Source organism: Dinoponera quadriceps, unplaced genomic scaffold (genome assembly GCF_001313825.1).
Source record: "Dinoponera quadriceps isolate SergipeBrazil2010 unplaced genomic scaffold, ASM131382v1 scaffold3, whole genome shotgun sequence".
NCBI classification, from domain to species: domain Eukaryota; kingdom Metazoa; phylum Arthropoda; class Insecta; order Hymenoptera; family Formicidae; genus Dinoponera; species Dinoponera quadriceps.
Window position 1 is genome coordinate 1328398 of NW_014554293.1, and position 15913 is coordinate 1344310.

Below are 15913 nucleotides of genomic sequence, written 5' to 3' on the forward strand. Positions count from 1 at the left end.
CGTTACGATGTTGTTATCGATAGCGGAGATTTTCAAATTTAAAAATTTGCAACATAACGCATCAACAATATGTGAATGTAATTAATCGAAGCAGGCAGAATCGCAAGTCTCGAGATCGGAAGTTGCAGAAGAGAACGGAGAGATCCATGCCCTTTGGCTTCGTTTGTGGTGACGTAAGAGACGAACCGTAAAATTTACTGAATAACTTACGAAAGATAGATTTTTGTAAAGCGCTTCTTTTGCGTTTTGTGTCATACGCTTTATAACGTGCAGATGTTCAGCGATCCAGGCCTATAAGGCACCAATTTCGGATCTTGCGGAGCCCTGAGTGTTGTCCTGGATCTTTTTTCCACTTTTTCATTTTTCTCGTCAATGTTAATTTTACTAGATAGTATTTAAGATTTCTGAGCATATGTTCCAAATAAAATATCTTTTGTTGCCTCATGGTTTCGAGGAGCGTAAAACACTAATGAAGAGAAAAGAGCGAGACGTCTGTAGTCATTAGCATATCTACAGTTTTTTATGATAACAGACGATAGTCCGTGTATTTAATCATCGATGGACGAGGAATGAAGAGACGAAAACTCCTCAATAAAAATTGTCTTATCCTTAATGTGGCTTCCAGATTAGTGTCGCCTCCTTTATAAATTTCACTGGAATGTTCAACAATGTCGGGAACACATTGCGAATACTTCTTGATAATGAATAATAAGAGATCCTCGCAATTTTAAATTTGTAATGTATTGCATGAGCGATATGCGAGTGTAATTAATTGAAGCAAATAAAATCGCAGATCTCACAATATTGGAAATTGCAGTTGCAAACAGCTAACCCTATCTCTTACAATATTAAAATAATTAAAAATAATATTCGACGTCAGGTTTAAACGAGTTTTATTTTTTTATGAAAATAATACAATGTCTACAACCTATATTTAAATTATATTAATTTTTCTATATATACTTAATTTATATTAATTTATATTAATTTCTGCAACATATATTAATTGTATTGTTTCTCAAATTGTTTCTTCTTCGTTAATTCTTTTCAAGTTTCTTATATTACGAAAGATAACAGATGCTAAATTCTTTATTAGCTTCTTTAAGCATGTTTCTATATATATACATATATATACTTCGTATATACACATATCGTGTATGCATTCAACCATGTGTCGTATTTAACATGGCTGGCAGATTCAAGAGCCAGAAATTTTGAGTATTGAGTCCCATCGAGATAAGCGTGCTTTACAAATACGATGTAAATTAATATTAATATATAATATTACATATTATAATTAATAAATTATATCAATTAAATATAATTAAGAATAATTCAGGCGAAATTATTTACAATACCTTAAGAGTATGATTAATAAAATGATTAATAAAAAAAACGTAGTAAAAAAATAACATTTCGATTATCTCCTACGCCGAGCAAGTTTTCTTACCTTGCGTTGTCCTACTTTGTCTATTGCCGACTAATTGTACGCGAGACCCTGGAGAAACGGTTGTAATTTCAAAAACGAAGAAAGCCTAATAAGTCGAATATTCGGACTCGGCATTGGGAATCTTCAATTTGCAATAGATAGGCCCGACGCACGTGTGACGAAGTACGGAAGAGTTGTCATTTCCGAACTCGTCGACGTTATCTGCCGTCCGTGATAAGCGACGGTTCGTATCCCTAATCACTGATGGACGACAGGGGTGGGTGCGCAGATTGCTTGATAAAGATTTTCTTATCCGTTTTAGCGCTCGGATATCTTCAGTTGCGTTCTCCGTTGTCGCCGATAGGTAACGGACGCGCGCGCGAATTTCGCTCGCGGAAAGTATATCGCGGACGGCCATAACGCGTCTCCATTAGAGAGGAAAGCCGGTAAGCTTCAAGTCGAGCCATGTCAAGTAACCCGTAACGAATGTCGATCGATGATACTCATACAGCACAAATGTCCAAGGCCCATATTAATAGTTGCTGCTTGAAACTTGTTTTTAATGAGACACTCGGATTTAAATTCAAAGTTGGATGTCAGTTTTTTTAATTGAATGATATCATACGCCTGACGTTATATTTGTAATCGCGATTGAAAACTGGATAACTCGGATCTAACTCCGATTTTAAATTTGTGTATCCCACTCGAGAGAAGTTTCAATCGGCAACTATCAATACGGGCCTTAAATATGTCTCAGAGACATCTTCGAGAAGTCTGAAATAGGTCGGATGTCCTTTAAATATCTTTTAAATATCTTTTAAGTTCATCTTAAGATGATTCGTAGTCAATGAAACTATCCGTGCAGCATTTCAAGGTGAATTTAAGATGATCTTAAATCCGACTATGACTGCTCTAAGATATCTTTTAGATATTTGTGTGATGTCTGAGTATATCCAAATATTATCTCGTCGACACCGAGAGATTACGAAAAAATTGTCGCTCGTTTTTACCGGACTTTCATCGGGATTTTATCAAGTTTCGTCGACTCGCGAAAAATTCTTGTCTATTCATTGCCATTTGCTACTTTAATACTTGCACATGTATGTGCGATATCTCCTTCCTACACGCATATTCAATAAGCTTCGCGAATTTGTTTGCAGTGAACGCGCGAACGGTTCCCTGTACGTTAGCAGGTTCGAGAAAGTAACGACTGATTGATTCGCTTTTTAAACCTTACTAAAAATGACATTGTGTCTTGTGCAAATAATATTTAGCTGGTGACAATGAGAACACGATGAATATATGGTGACGTGTGCATTCCTTGGTTTTCTTCTTTATCGGGCGAGTGTGGGAATAAAGAAGAAGAAGAACGATCGACTAGGCGGCGACACGCAAGTTCCTTTTCATTGTTAAGTTCACGCGTATTTTTTCGAATATCATTGGATATCATCGTAACGTCGAGAAATGGTAAGAAAACGTTCCTTTTTTTGTGTGTAAGTTTCCCCGAAGAATGTAATGTAGGGCTCCCAATTTTACGAATAGTTTCTAACCATTCGGATATACGAAGTCGATCCCAAATTATTCGGATTCAAGTTCAGATCATAAGAAAAGATCCGGATTCAGAACCGAATTTGTCTTCGAATTTTAATTCAGAGAAATAAAAAAGTATAAATAAAGAAAAGAAACGGATCAATTTAATAACATAATTATTTGAAATAATTATTATTTAAACACACTATGGGCACAATTGTTTCAGATTAACTCTTTCGTGTTTGACTTCTTTTTTGGGAATTAGAACATATCTTGTCTATTATTATTTTTACAGTTTTTGGGTTCGTTAAATACGGAAATAATATCGAAATATACAAGTTCAAAATGGAGGACCCAATATGGCGGATGCAAAAAATAAAATATTATCAAATTTTAATGGAATTATGGAGTTTATGGAGTCACTAGATACGAAAATAATATTGAACTATACAAAATTCAAGAGAGAGAGAGAGGGAGAGAGAGAGAGGAGGTCCGATCTTTGGCAATGACTAATCAAGGAATTATGTTGAAGAAAACGAGTTCAAATAAAAATTGATATTTAACAATGGAAAAGAAATCATAATTTTACAACGTACACATTTCAAAATAAATAATACAAAACTTCCCGAAATTAATCTATAAAAAAACTTTTATAAAGAAACAAAACCATGGAAGAAAAATTATTTGAAAAATAAATTTGATCAGGTATGAAATGTGATATGAAAAATCAACATAATTGTGACAATTAACTCTATATGATATTACTTAATAATATTATAATATATATCTTGCGAGAAATGACTCATTAAATCGACATTTCGATGTCAATTTGACATCGACTAGATGTACATTTTTCACTGAGTAAATAATTTTATCATTTATCTACCAATAGTTATACGTTTTATCATTGAAATACGCAAGGCTTGAAAATTACACGCGAACACACATATTTCGGTTATCGCCATGAAAGTTATACTTCGCATCATATCGAACTTTTCATGGTTAGTTTGAGAACTTTCCGACAGCACTATATAAATAACTTTTTATATTTTTATTATATTTATCACAATATTATTCAGCTAAAGTTTAAACAATTCCCTTTAAAACAAGCTCTAGTTGACTTTAATGGTTTGATATTTACCAGAAATATAGTTTTTTAAACCTGCTGGGACATATATGCACCACTAAACACGGTAGAGTTAAGTCGTTAAATTGCTATAAAAAAAATATTAATTCATTAATTGCCAAATTTTCGAGAGGGATCAAAATCACTACAAACTTGGATTCGGATTCGGACTCGGCTTCCACGCTTCAATTCTGTTCGGCCAGTGTCCGAACGATTATTGAAGTTCTAACGTAACGTCTCATTTTGGCAAATGCATTTCACCTTATCACCTAGATATTTGTCCATTGTAAAATCTTGCCATTTTTTGCAAACTTCCAGTTCGATTTACGATACACAGATCGCGAGATCGCGAAAGACTTACTCTCGTAGACTTTAGTAACTCTCAGAAGAAGAAATATCTCAAACGTGTAACGCTCTCCAAATTTCTTGGAACGGAATTTCAGTCGGAAAGTAGAGTAACAGCCGAACCACTCGAGTTTTCGAATAAGTTTTCACTCACATAGAACGAATTCTCCACTCTGAATATTTTCACACAAATCTGAAGAGTGAATCTGACGTATTCCAGTATCACGGGAACAAGTTCACTCTAATCGATTGAAACGTTCGCTCTATGGAATCAGAATCCACTTTAAGCTCGAGTGAACATTCTCTCTTTGCGATTTCGAGTGGTAGCGTTTTCGCTTCGAGTGAAAATATCGTCATTCTTCACTCGTTTCCGGTGAGCTTCGACTCGAAGAAATTTGAAGAGTAACATGCCGATGTCGCCGTGAATCGAGATCGTCAAGCGAAACTGACAGGTGCCGAAGCGAGAGATACGGAAGTCAAGTCGAAGCCGCGGTTAACAATCGCGACCTTTGTCGGAGGTGCAAATTCTCCCTGCGTGTATAGGCAACGACGATTATTAGCACCTGCCAACTTGATCGACGTTTAGCTTTTTAGTTCCACGATGCGCGAGCGTCGTGAGCGTTCTCGTTCGACCGCGTGCTCAGAAAATCTGCCGGTGAGCGCGATGAAAATAAGAACACGATGTGGATTCATATGAAGAGAAGAGTGACGCCATTTTCAAGTCATGAACACGTCGATTACTTTTGTCTAGTGGTGAGTGAAGCGCATATCGCGAGAAAATTCACTGATTTAATTGGTTGCGAAATTGGCCGCGCGAAATACAATCGTATGCTTCCCGATAACTACTCGCGTCTCGTTATTATTTTCTGATGACACGTCGTCGTTTTTCCGAGCCACGTCTCTAAACGAAGAAAAGTTGTTGTCATTAAGACTGACTGACAGCGTCATAATCGGGGGAAAAGAAAACTGTTTGATTCAACAGCGATATTATTGAAACTAACACTCGATTTATTAAAACAATGTACAATATATAAATATGCATAATATTTTTTTGCTTTATATTGAATCGGAAAAATTTACTCCAATTATGCGCCTTTTGGCCAGTTCTATCGATAAAATAGTATTTTTTTCTATCGCACTCGTCTCTAAATTTTTTGGTCGGAAATTCCGCCCCAAAAATAAAGCGATAGGCGAGTCATTGGAATTCGAGCGATTTTTTATTCAGAAAGAGTGAATTCTCCATTCTGAATCGTCGGATGGACATTACTCGAAAATCGAAGAGTGAATCTAACCCCCGACAACATAACGTCTAAAATCGGGTTTCAGACGTCATAAGATAGTCTGGAAAATGTCTTTAAGGCATCTTATGCCCCGATTTTAAACGTTACGTTGTATGGGAGCCTACTTCATTGTCACCGAAACAATTTCACTCTAATCGACGTTCACTTATACGGAATAAGAATTCAGTCTAAGCTTGAATGAAATGTTTACTCTTACGACTCCGAGTGGCAGTATCTTCGCTATCGCTTCGAGCAATTTTCCCTCGTTCCAAATGAGATTTTCTCACTCGAAGGAATTTAGGAAGGTAGGAAGCCGAGCGGCGCTCCCGTCGAAGTAAAACGGCCAGATTAATTGAGACTCAACGCCATTGCGAGCATTTCCTCGTATTCGTTTTTATAAATGATCTTGCTGCCAGTTGCCGGCGCGGCCGAGGTGGGCCGGCCGGCGTACTTCACACTTTCCAACGGGATTCCCAATGCTAAGGCTATTCTGTCTCTCACATAATAATAAGCGCCTTGATTCTTATGATCCTCTTGCAGCCACATTATCTGTACGTAAAAACAACGACTTGTACGATTAATCTCACACGGAGGACTTAGGATATTATTCTCACGTCCCTTCTTTACGCTTCATCGCTCGCGCCAATTTCTTAATTCCGAAAAGAGCGGTCGTTAGATTATTAATAAATCAGAGAAAATTCTCACTGTGGCTTTCGGATATTTCGCAACTTCCTTCGCCAGTAGGTGATAAGGGAAAGGACACAATTGCTCGACCCTGATAATGGCTATCTTATCCTCCAAATGTTGTTCTTTTCTCTCGATGACTACATCGTAATACACTTTCCCGGAACAGAGCAAGACTTTCTTCACATTGCCGGGCTGCACGTAAGGATCAGGTAGAACGTGCTTGAAGCTCGTGCCCGATACCATCTCTTCAAAGTCCGACACCGCCATTGCGTGGCGCAGTAATGATTTGGGGCTCATAATGGCCTACATATATATATATATATATATATATATATATATATATATATATATATAAATGACAAAAATCAGTAGGAATAAAACGCGATAGCTTTTACAGATTAATTCAAGGACATAAAGCCGTAGATAGAAACCCAAACGTACAAGATTTTAAAAATATTTTAAAAATATACGTGAAATATTTTGCAGGATGAATTTATTCGTGCGATGATAGTTTTGAGTGAGTCGTTTTGAGTAAAAGTGAGAGGAATTTCGAGGGTGGGCATGATAAACATGTTCAGGCCTCGACGAACCAGCGGTTTCCGGAACGGCATCTTCATCTGCCGGCGCAGAAGATGGAAGACGTTGGCGGGTGTCGAAGGATTGCAGACAATCCAGTTTATATCAAACAGTTGCCTGGTCATGATCCGCTCGATAGTTTCGCCAGGCTCCCCGCCGGGTAGGTGAGTACAGTCGTCATCGCATAGCTGAAGAAATCTCTCCAACCTGGCCGACGTGTGCTCCGGGCCTTGACCTTCATGGCCATGCGGCAACAATAGTACCAGTCCCACTTGCCTGCCCCATTTCGACTGCCCGGAGCATAGCATGCAGTCCAATACGACCTACGATAAAAAAGTATTCACGAAGCGAGTTTGCGAGAAGAGTCGTGGGGGTCGTAAGCGAGCCTGCCGAATCTTCGCCGGGAAGAAACACGATAAAAGTGAGCGAATAGATACGAGCGAAATTACCTGACAGGTGTTACAGAAGTCGCCGAACTGCGCCTCCCAGATCGTCAGAGTATTGTGATTGTATGCCGAGTAACCCAACTCGAACCCTTTCCACGCCGGTAATTCGGAAAATATTAGTTGGTGCGAATTTTTGCTCAATAATATAAACTTCATTTAAATCAGCTGTTCCGATGGCTACTAAATCATGTTGGTAATAACCGTTCGTTTAACATTGCCGAAGTTTGTGCCGATCTTCGAACGAAAATAAAAAATAATTCTTCCTCAGAACAGAATTCAATAAAAAAATATGCGAAAAATAATAAAATTATATCATTATGGATTCAATTGAACGTTATTTTGATTTCTGGCAGTATGTATCCTCGTTGCTCTTAAGTTGAGACAGCTAATAAACTTGAACTTGGTATGTTGAGAAGAAAAAATGTAAAAGATCGGAAATATTCATTCAGTAGATACTAATAACATATACTAAATCTGAATTCTTTTTATTTAAATAGAATAAACAAAGAAGGAAGGAAACATATTTTTTATATTTTAACAAGAAGATCTTCTCAGTGTAAAAATATACGTATTAATATAAATAAATATGTTATTAGCCTGCACCGAGGAGAAATATTTTTCATTTATTTTGATCTTTCTTCTCTCGATATAGCAACGCCACGTTGGCTGTCCTTATTTCAAAGAAAACTTTAGCTCCTTCTGATGATTAGTTTTCCGCACGAGCAGATTATGCTGGCGCGTTCACTTTCCAGCGCAAACTCACCACAAACACCGTACTCCGACAGCGAGGAATTCGAGACGGTGTACAGAGCTTGGCCCGGGAAAACGCCGTGCAGGATATTTTTATAGGTCTTGTCCCTGCTTTGATCGTGAATGATGTGAATCCGTTGGGTAAACGTACCCCGCTCGACGTCCTGCCCGGACAGTCTCACGTGATGGCCCTCTTTCACTAAGCTAAGATACGCCAGGCACTCCGCCATCGCCCAGTCGACCTGTCGGGCCTCCATCAATTTCCCACGCCTGTCCATCGCTCTCAACACCTGTCGAACAATGCGTCAATGACTTACACATTGAGCGCTGCCTCACCCGTATTTGAGTGACGCATGAGTTTCCGCAAGAGCTGAGCATTCATAGCTGACAGTTTTGTTTGTGACTCATTAAGGATGATTTTATGAAACGTCACAGGAAGAATATCGTGTAGGAAACAACAAGATATCGTTAACTTAACGCACCAAGAATTGGGATCTGTTTGAACTCGCGCGTTAATTCAACGCGTTAACCCTTTAAGCGCCGCTCTCGTCGTCTGGAGAATTGTGCCACACTGAGTACAAGTGTAGACAATATGATGTTGGAATTTCTTCATATTAACGCTTTGAAAAACACCACACCTTGAGACATTTCAAAAGGTGCCGCATGGATGATTTCAAAAAAATTTTTAAGATTTCAAAAAAGACACCAGAAGTAGAAGACACCATATGGATGCTGACTTAAAAAACTTCGATAGGTATAAAAGAGTGCCAAATGGATGATTTCAAAGATTTTAAAAAATTTTCAAAGGACACCATATGCATATAAGCAACTAAGTGTGTTTGTTGACATTTATCAGTCACTGGGTCAGATGCGAGTAAGCTTAAGTTTCAACAAATTAAAAAAATCCAGCGCTTAAAGGATTAGAGAAGTGATAACCTGAATTACTTTGACGTAATTCTCTCTCCCTCTCTCTCTCTCTCTCTCTCAGCCTGAGGATTCTCAGCCTGAGAATAACGAGGAAGTCATTTGTGCCGCAGAACTCAGCGAAAGCTCTCCAGTCCTATAATATTCGTGGTCTTTGCGACTAACTTGGACGTGCGCCTCGATATCTTTAGGAGGAGTCGATATAGCCTTGCATGTCGTTTTGATGGTCGCCATGTCGATGCCGGTCGGCGGTATATCATTCTTCGGGCTTTGATTCGAGAAGAAATCGGTCCAGGGTATATCATGCCAGTCGGACATCTGCATGGAGCTGATGGTCTGCGCTTTCTTGAACTCTTCCTCGCAGTGATGCAAGTATTTGCTTATTTCCTGCATGATCGAAGACGACAATGAGTTCTCGGATGCCACGAAGTCGCGGAGGGGAGTCTGAATAGTAGTTTCAGTTTCGCTATCAGGATCTCATATCAACCTCTTTCGCGAAAGCCTCCGTTATCACACCCTCTTTGATAAGCTTGTTACTGTATATAGAGAGAACGCTGGGGTGATTCTTGATACGTTTGTACATGAGTGGTTGAGTTAGCATCGGCTCGTCCATCTCGTTATGACCGTTTCGCCGATACCCAACGATGTCCACCACTACGTCGTTGTGATAGGTGGCCCTGACACATCGTGTGAAAGATAACTTTTTTTTTTGTATGAGATAATATTACGTATAATTATTTATTATCTACTTATTATGTATATTTATTTTTCCGTCATTAACGTAACCAATTATTATTGCAGCTAATTTTGTACAAGCACGGAAAAAGAATTGGCTCCGGCAACTAAATTCATTGTAACATATGAACAATTTTAACAGCAAGCACAATTTTAATTACTGCAGTAGAAAACTCTTCTATTGCAACAATTAACATTGTTTACGCTGCTAAAGTTTTAGGTGTCCGTATGTTATAACTAATTTAGTTAATGAAGCTAATCTTCTTTATCCGTGGAAAGCAGATTAGATTCCAAAAGAAGAGACGGCGCTTGAAATTCATTCTAGGAAGAGTCTTATCTGTTTTTTAACATCTGCTAAACTTAAGTTGTGAAGGCCTCTCGATATTAATGCCGAATTCCAGATAATTGAAGATAAAATTGATACGAATCGACCGGGAAGAACCGGTCAAGATTATGAGGGCTGAATGTTGTACGACGTTGAGTTATCTCGATCTTTTATCTTGATCGCAATTTACCGATACTCGCCGGCTACTTTGCTGCAGTAAGTCGCTAAATCGGGATCGTCAGCGTGCACGTGAAATATGGGAGCGTTAACGACACGCGCCACATCTGTACAATGTGCGCTAGATCGTGAATACCTCGGATCGGTTGTGAAGCCAATCTAAAGTCATTGACAGAGACAAATGTTTAAATGGAACCATCCCGTGAATATTACGTCAATTACATTTCATGCGACTTAATATTAGAACAAGACTGATTAGATACGCGCGTACGAATATAACGATATCGATTGTGTACTAAAGATCGGTTTTATCGATATTAAATATTATGGCTTTTGTTCATGATAATGAAAGGTACGGCATTGGTGATAAGATGAAATGAAGGATTGGTCAGTAGTCGTTTAAATTAAAACGTTCGAATTAGCACATTGACTGCCATGGAGGTCAACCTGTGGATACCTGTGGATACCTGTATGTGTGTGCGTTATAAAATTTTTTTATAAACGGCTGTGATTTGATCATTGAATAAATATTTCTTTAATTTCCCTCTCGGAACAGTCGTCATACGCTGAATAATAACATAATTCATATTTTAAATATCACAGATATACACTGAGAAAAAAATACTTGGAAATTTATTTGGGATATAAAATTCTTTTTCATCTAGAAACAAACCTTATGGTATTAATATCTAAAGTTCAATATCTAAAGTTCAATTCGATGACATAGATATATAGTTCAAGTAACTAAATCTTTGTTCTTGGAACTACATATTTACATTATCTAATCAATACTACATATTTACATTATCTAATCAAATTATTTCGTAAAACTCGTCACTAGACGTTTGGCCTGCACTATATAATCCATATATTTAATAGCAATTACCAAGTCCTTCTTTCAGCGTAGCTTCTTTCAGAAAAACATGAAACTAATATTTTACTTGAATTACCTTTGATATTATAAATATGTCAATTTTACGTAAAATTTTCTTCCACTCAAATATTATCAAATTGTTACGAATTTTATGTTAATTATGAACATGATATTTGTGTCATTGTTTGATATATTCGCATTATGTCAATATTAATATTAAAGTTAAATTAGACCGTTTGGGACAAGCGAAATATGTTGAATTCAACACAAAATTATTTATTATATTGAAATAATCATTAGAAATCAACATGGCAGTCGACGTGTTGACGATATACTTTTAACGATATTAACGATTGTCGGTCTCGCTTTGTTTTCAATTTAAATTTAAAAAACGATTTGATTTTTACTTGATTATTAATCACGAGATGTATAACGCCGCCGGTCGTGTACTCCGGAAGATTAGTGAGATGCATCGTTTCGTAAACGACACCTTGACCGGAAAAGGCAGCATCACCGTGAACCAACACCGCCAATGATTTTTTGCCATCTGAAGAAGCAATTTTACATGAAAACTACAATAATAATAATCCATTATATTAACAAATTATTATCTGTTACGAGAAGAGACCCAAACAGGACAGAAAATCATAATGACGACAAAATAAAAAGAAAATGGCTATGAAAACTTGCTTTTTGATCATGATTTGATTATTTTCTCGTTATTTTGACATCATTTTGAATAAATCGCGACTTTTTGTTCTTTCCGAAGGTTACATATTCACAAATCCGCGCGGATACGTACGTTTAGAGTCGCCTTTCTCGACTTGTTCGGCGCGAACGCGACCGACTATGACTGGGTCGATCGATTCCAAATGAGAACTATTTGCCATTACAGAAAGAAGCACTTTTTTCTTAGTCCTGAAAACCACAAATAAACGCATAATATTTGTTATTTCATAAGCGTTGTAAATAAATCAAGCACAAGAAATACCGACATCTCTTCTCTTCCTCTTTAAGTCTTTCTCTCTCCATTCCTATTCAGTATACGCAATTTCGTTTTAAACGTAAGATAGAAATTACAATTAGATGTCGAGTAGTATGAGAATTTTAATATTGAGGAATATCCGTCACCTCTCCAAAAGCTTTTCCGAATGCGTCCCGAGATGATACTTCACGTCACCCGAACCGAATCCTTCCAAAGCAATCGGATTGAACTGAGTGAATAATTGAGCCATCGGTTTCGAGCATATGTTCACCAAGGTATTCAGACGACCGCGATGCGCCATGCCAATAACTACAGTTTGCACTCCTGACAAACATATTATCCATAAAAATTCAACGAGACATCGTTTTTTCGCGAAAAATTTCTCTGTCAACTTTAATCTTCGAGAGCCTTATCATTAGTTATCATTAATAGACATTTAATATTAAAAATTACGAAAGAAGATTATCTTCAGATAAAGTTCGCTGAAGAAAACTTGATCCCAGAATTGTATGTGACTTAAAAACAATGTAATCGGTTAATTAATAACTGAGGAAGATAAATGAGCTCGGAATTATTATTGATAAACTCTTCACACGTCGATATTTCGATTTAAGGCTCAATCTGAATCAACATTTAAGCCGACATTTGTAGCTTATCATGATTTAACAAATCATAAATCTCCAATTATTCCGTGAATCTACATCTGTATTTATTACATGCAACAAAAAATATCGATCCACACCAGCCAAGTCACGGTCCATAAAGCGATGATTTGTATGTAATGATATTTTCCAAGTCGCAAATTACATTTTGTTGACCATTTGCCAATAGATAACTTTGTTCACTCTTATTTAAAATTCGTTATTGTACCAAATGAAAATGTAAATCTCAATTAATACGCAGCAATATTGAACACACAGTTGTTCTCTATTCGTCTTACAATTCTTCTTCTTTGACCCATTTGAATATTCCAATTTTACAGAAATTCCCAATGCCAGAAAAGAAAAGAATTACGAAGACAGAAAATTTGCTGATTTTCGGAAAGTCTTCTTTTCCGACTAAATTTTTTCTCACCTTCTGCCTCGCGTTTCATTTCAAAACAATGACATTTATTTAATTATCGCCAAACTGAACGAAACACGACGCGTTCGTGATCGCGCGCGCAAGAAAAACAGATGAAATAACAAATATTATGGATATGGAGCCATCTGTAACAGCCAAAGTTTACTTCATCTCGGTTCAACCGACTTATTCCAAGAATCTCGACACAATAGATTAAAAACTGGTCTCCCGGAATGAGCACGATACACTCTATCGTCACAACATGAAGAAGAAGCAGCGATAAGTCATCATTTAGGGATAAATCAATAATCCGTATAACATTGTATCTCGCGATTCTCCATCGGTCCTCCAAGTGCGACAAAATTTGCACGGTTAATACAGAGGCAAAATCTCGACTTGGGGAGTATCATTCGTTATCGTTTACCATTTTCCGCGGACGTCTCAATGCATTCCGCAGTGGCCGATATAAACGACTCGCTACCCTCCAGTCCGAATCTCTTCTCCGTCCCGTACTTTTTCGCGAGGAAGTTTTCGAAACTCACAGCCCTCATAATATTCATCCAGGTGTACTTCCGGTGTTCCGCCGGTAATTCCCAAGCGCCTGGTACCTCAAACTTGTCCCTCAACCAGTCTAACTGATAAAGAACACGTTCGACACGTACCTCACGGAGATGGTCAATCTTCTTTTAATTACCGGATCGGTTATATGATATTACAATGTATACGTAACACGAGTTTCACGAAATTCTAATCAAATTCACGTCACCTCGTATCTTCCTCGAGCTAATTATCATTCATTTTCTGACACTTCGGAGAAAAATCATTTCAATGAATTAATAAACTTTTTGTCTGCGAGATAAGACAGAACAGGACGATAAGATACGAGGAGCGAATTAAACAAGATAACTTGGTGCCTCCCGAGTCTCACGGACCGATCAATAGCACCTATGTCGTCTATTCCATTAGTTATCGATAACCGCCAGCGAAGAGAAACTCGGGTTTTTAAACACGAGCTCTTCGCTCGTCGCTTCGGTAACACAACTTCGCGTCTGCTCGAGTGATCAGACACGTGTTATCTCGCAATCTAATCTGCATGCATCGATTGGGATTTATCTGCTTCGTTTATTGTTTATATCGTCGCGAACTGCCGCTATAGTTGCGCTCAAGTACGATCTACCGTAAGAAAGCGCTTCCGTTCTCGCTGAAAAAGTCTCGCCTACGAAAATCTACACGTGAAAATCGAAGGAGGAAAGTGAGAAAACGCGCATACCACGTTCAGGTCGTGGATGTACGTGTATTCAAGGCCGAGGTGACCGCAGTAGACTTTGTTCAATCTGGTCAGTATCTCTCGCAAAGGCAGGCTCCTCTTCTTGCCGCCGATAACCGTGAAGGACGCGAGCGGGAATTCCCGGTTCATATCCGCTTCCGTCATACCTTTCAGGTGTTGTCGCACGACAATCTCAGGCGGCAAATTCGGGGTACCCTGCAGCTTCGCCGACTCTGGGTTCTGTATGCCCAACGGATCGGTATCGGCTATCAAGTGTCCGCGTGCCTTGAACAAACAAAAGTCCGTCAGTCTGTCTTCACATTGAGAGAAAAATTACCTAAAGAATAAAAAAAATATTTATTCAGTAGGTACTGCTAACACATTGATTTATACCGATATACATATTTTTACACAGGAGGAAATTTCATCTAGTGAAAAAATACACGTTTCATTAAGTCTGTAACTTTTTATGAAGGTAAATGTATATTCTATTTAAATGCAAAGATTTGGATTTAAGCATATATGATATTATGCCACAGAAAACATATTTTTCCTCTTTTTAGATATTTTTTCTCACAGTATGCACAAAATATCTTTGACATTTGAGTCTCCTCTAGCTTGTTGCCGGTCGACGGTAACTTATTCTTTAAATTTCCCGAGACGAGATCTCACTAAAAACGAGTGAAAATATTGAAGTCGTAAGAGTGAATGTCTCATTCAAGTTTAAAATGGATTCTGAGTCCATACGAGTGAATGCTTTAATCAATTAGAGTGAATTTGTTCTTATGATAGTGGAATATATCAGATTACTCTTCAATTTTGAGTAAAAATATTCATTTCATGATTTGGAATAGAGAATTCACTTTATGAGTGAAAAATCATTCGAATGACTTAGTTATCACTTTACTCCTTGAGCGAAGTTCCACTTCAAAAAAGTATCAGCTCAAATTTTTTCGACGGATGAAGAGAAACATTGGAAATCGATGGATCTTCTAGCTGATACTGTGATACCTCCAAGTAAACACAGGTACTGAGTAATCAAGTGACAATAACACGACATCAGTGTTATAATTTCTCATTCAACAACGAAGCTCCATGTAATACGTGTTGTGTATAAAAGTTATATTGTTGAGTAGCAAATTATAACTTTGATATAAATTACTGTTACTCGATGTTTACTGATACAATTGTAATGATTTTCTTGACTCTATGCAGCAACCCGACTCAAAATGTGAACTATACATTAATCTCGCAAATTTAGTCGCATTTGAAGGATCAGTGAAAAAGCAAAGTTTCGAGCCAAACAATTAAAGGAATTTTCTCATTGCGAGATTTAAGTGTTCGCTTTCAATTTTATTCGCTGAGCGAACCATAGTTCAGCCGTTCCCTACCGTA

General features: G+C 37.7%; 1 protein-coding gene across 1 annotated transcript; it reads right to left on the reverse strand.

Annotated features, from left to right (window-relative positions):
* Positions 1-5588: 5588 nt before the first annotated feature.
* On the reverse strand, positions 5589-14860 carry LOC106742605 (2-oxoglutarate dehydrogenase, mitochondrial-like). Its single transcript, XM_014615736.1, has 13 exons — positions 14522-14860; positions 13676-13886; positions 12336-12513; positions 12007-12122; positions 11612-11751; positions 10344-10489; positions 9581-9770; positions 9259-9480; positions 8183-8459; positions 7423-7508; positions 6988-7296; positions 6416-6700; positions 5589-6259 (listed from the first exon to the last, which is right to left on the reverse strand). The coding sequence occupies exons 1-13, from the start codon at positions 14681-14683 to the stop codon at positions 6059-6061; spliced, it is 2523 nt and encodes an 840-aa protein (XP_014471222.1). The 5' UTR covers positions 14684-14860; the 3' UTR covers positions 5589-6058.
* Between the last annotated feature and the right edge of the window lie 1053 nt (positions 14861-15913).

Excerpts from the sequence above, each read along its gene's own strand:
- LOC106742605 (XM_014615736.1), bottom strand. The coding sequence starts at position 14,683 with ATGACGGAAGCGGATATGAACCGGGAATTCCCGCTCGCGTCCTTCACG. Across the intron at positions 7,297-7,422 it reads ACTTCTGTAACACCTGTCAG|GTCGTATTGGACTGCATGCT; the intron begins GTAATTTCGCTC and ends TTTTTATCGTAG. Across the intron at positions 6,260-6,415 it reads CGAAATATCCGAAAGCCACA|ATAATGTGGCTGCAAGAGGA; the intron begins GTGAGAATTTTC and ends TTTTACGTACAG.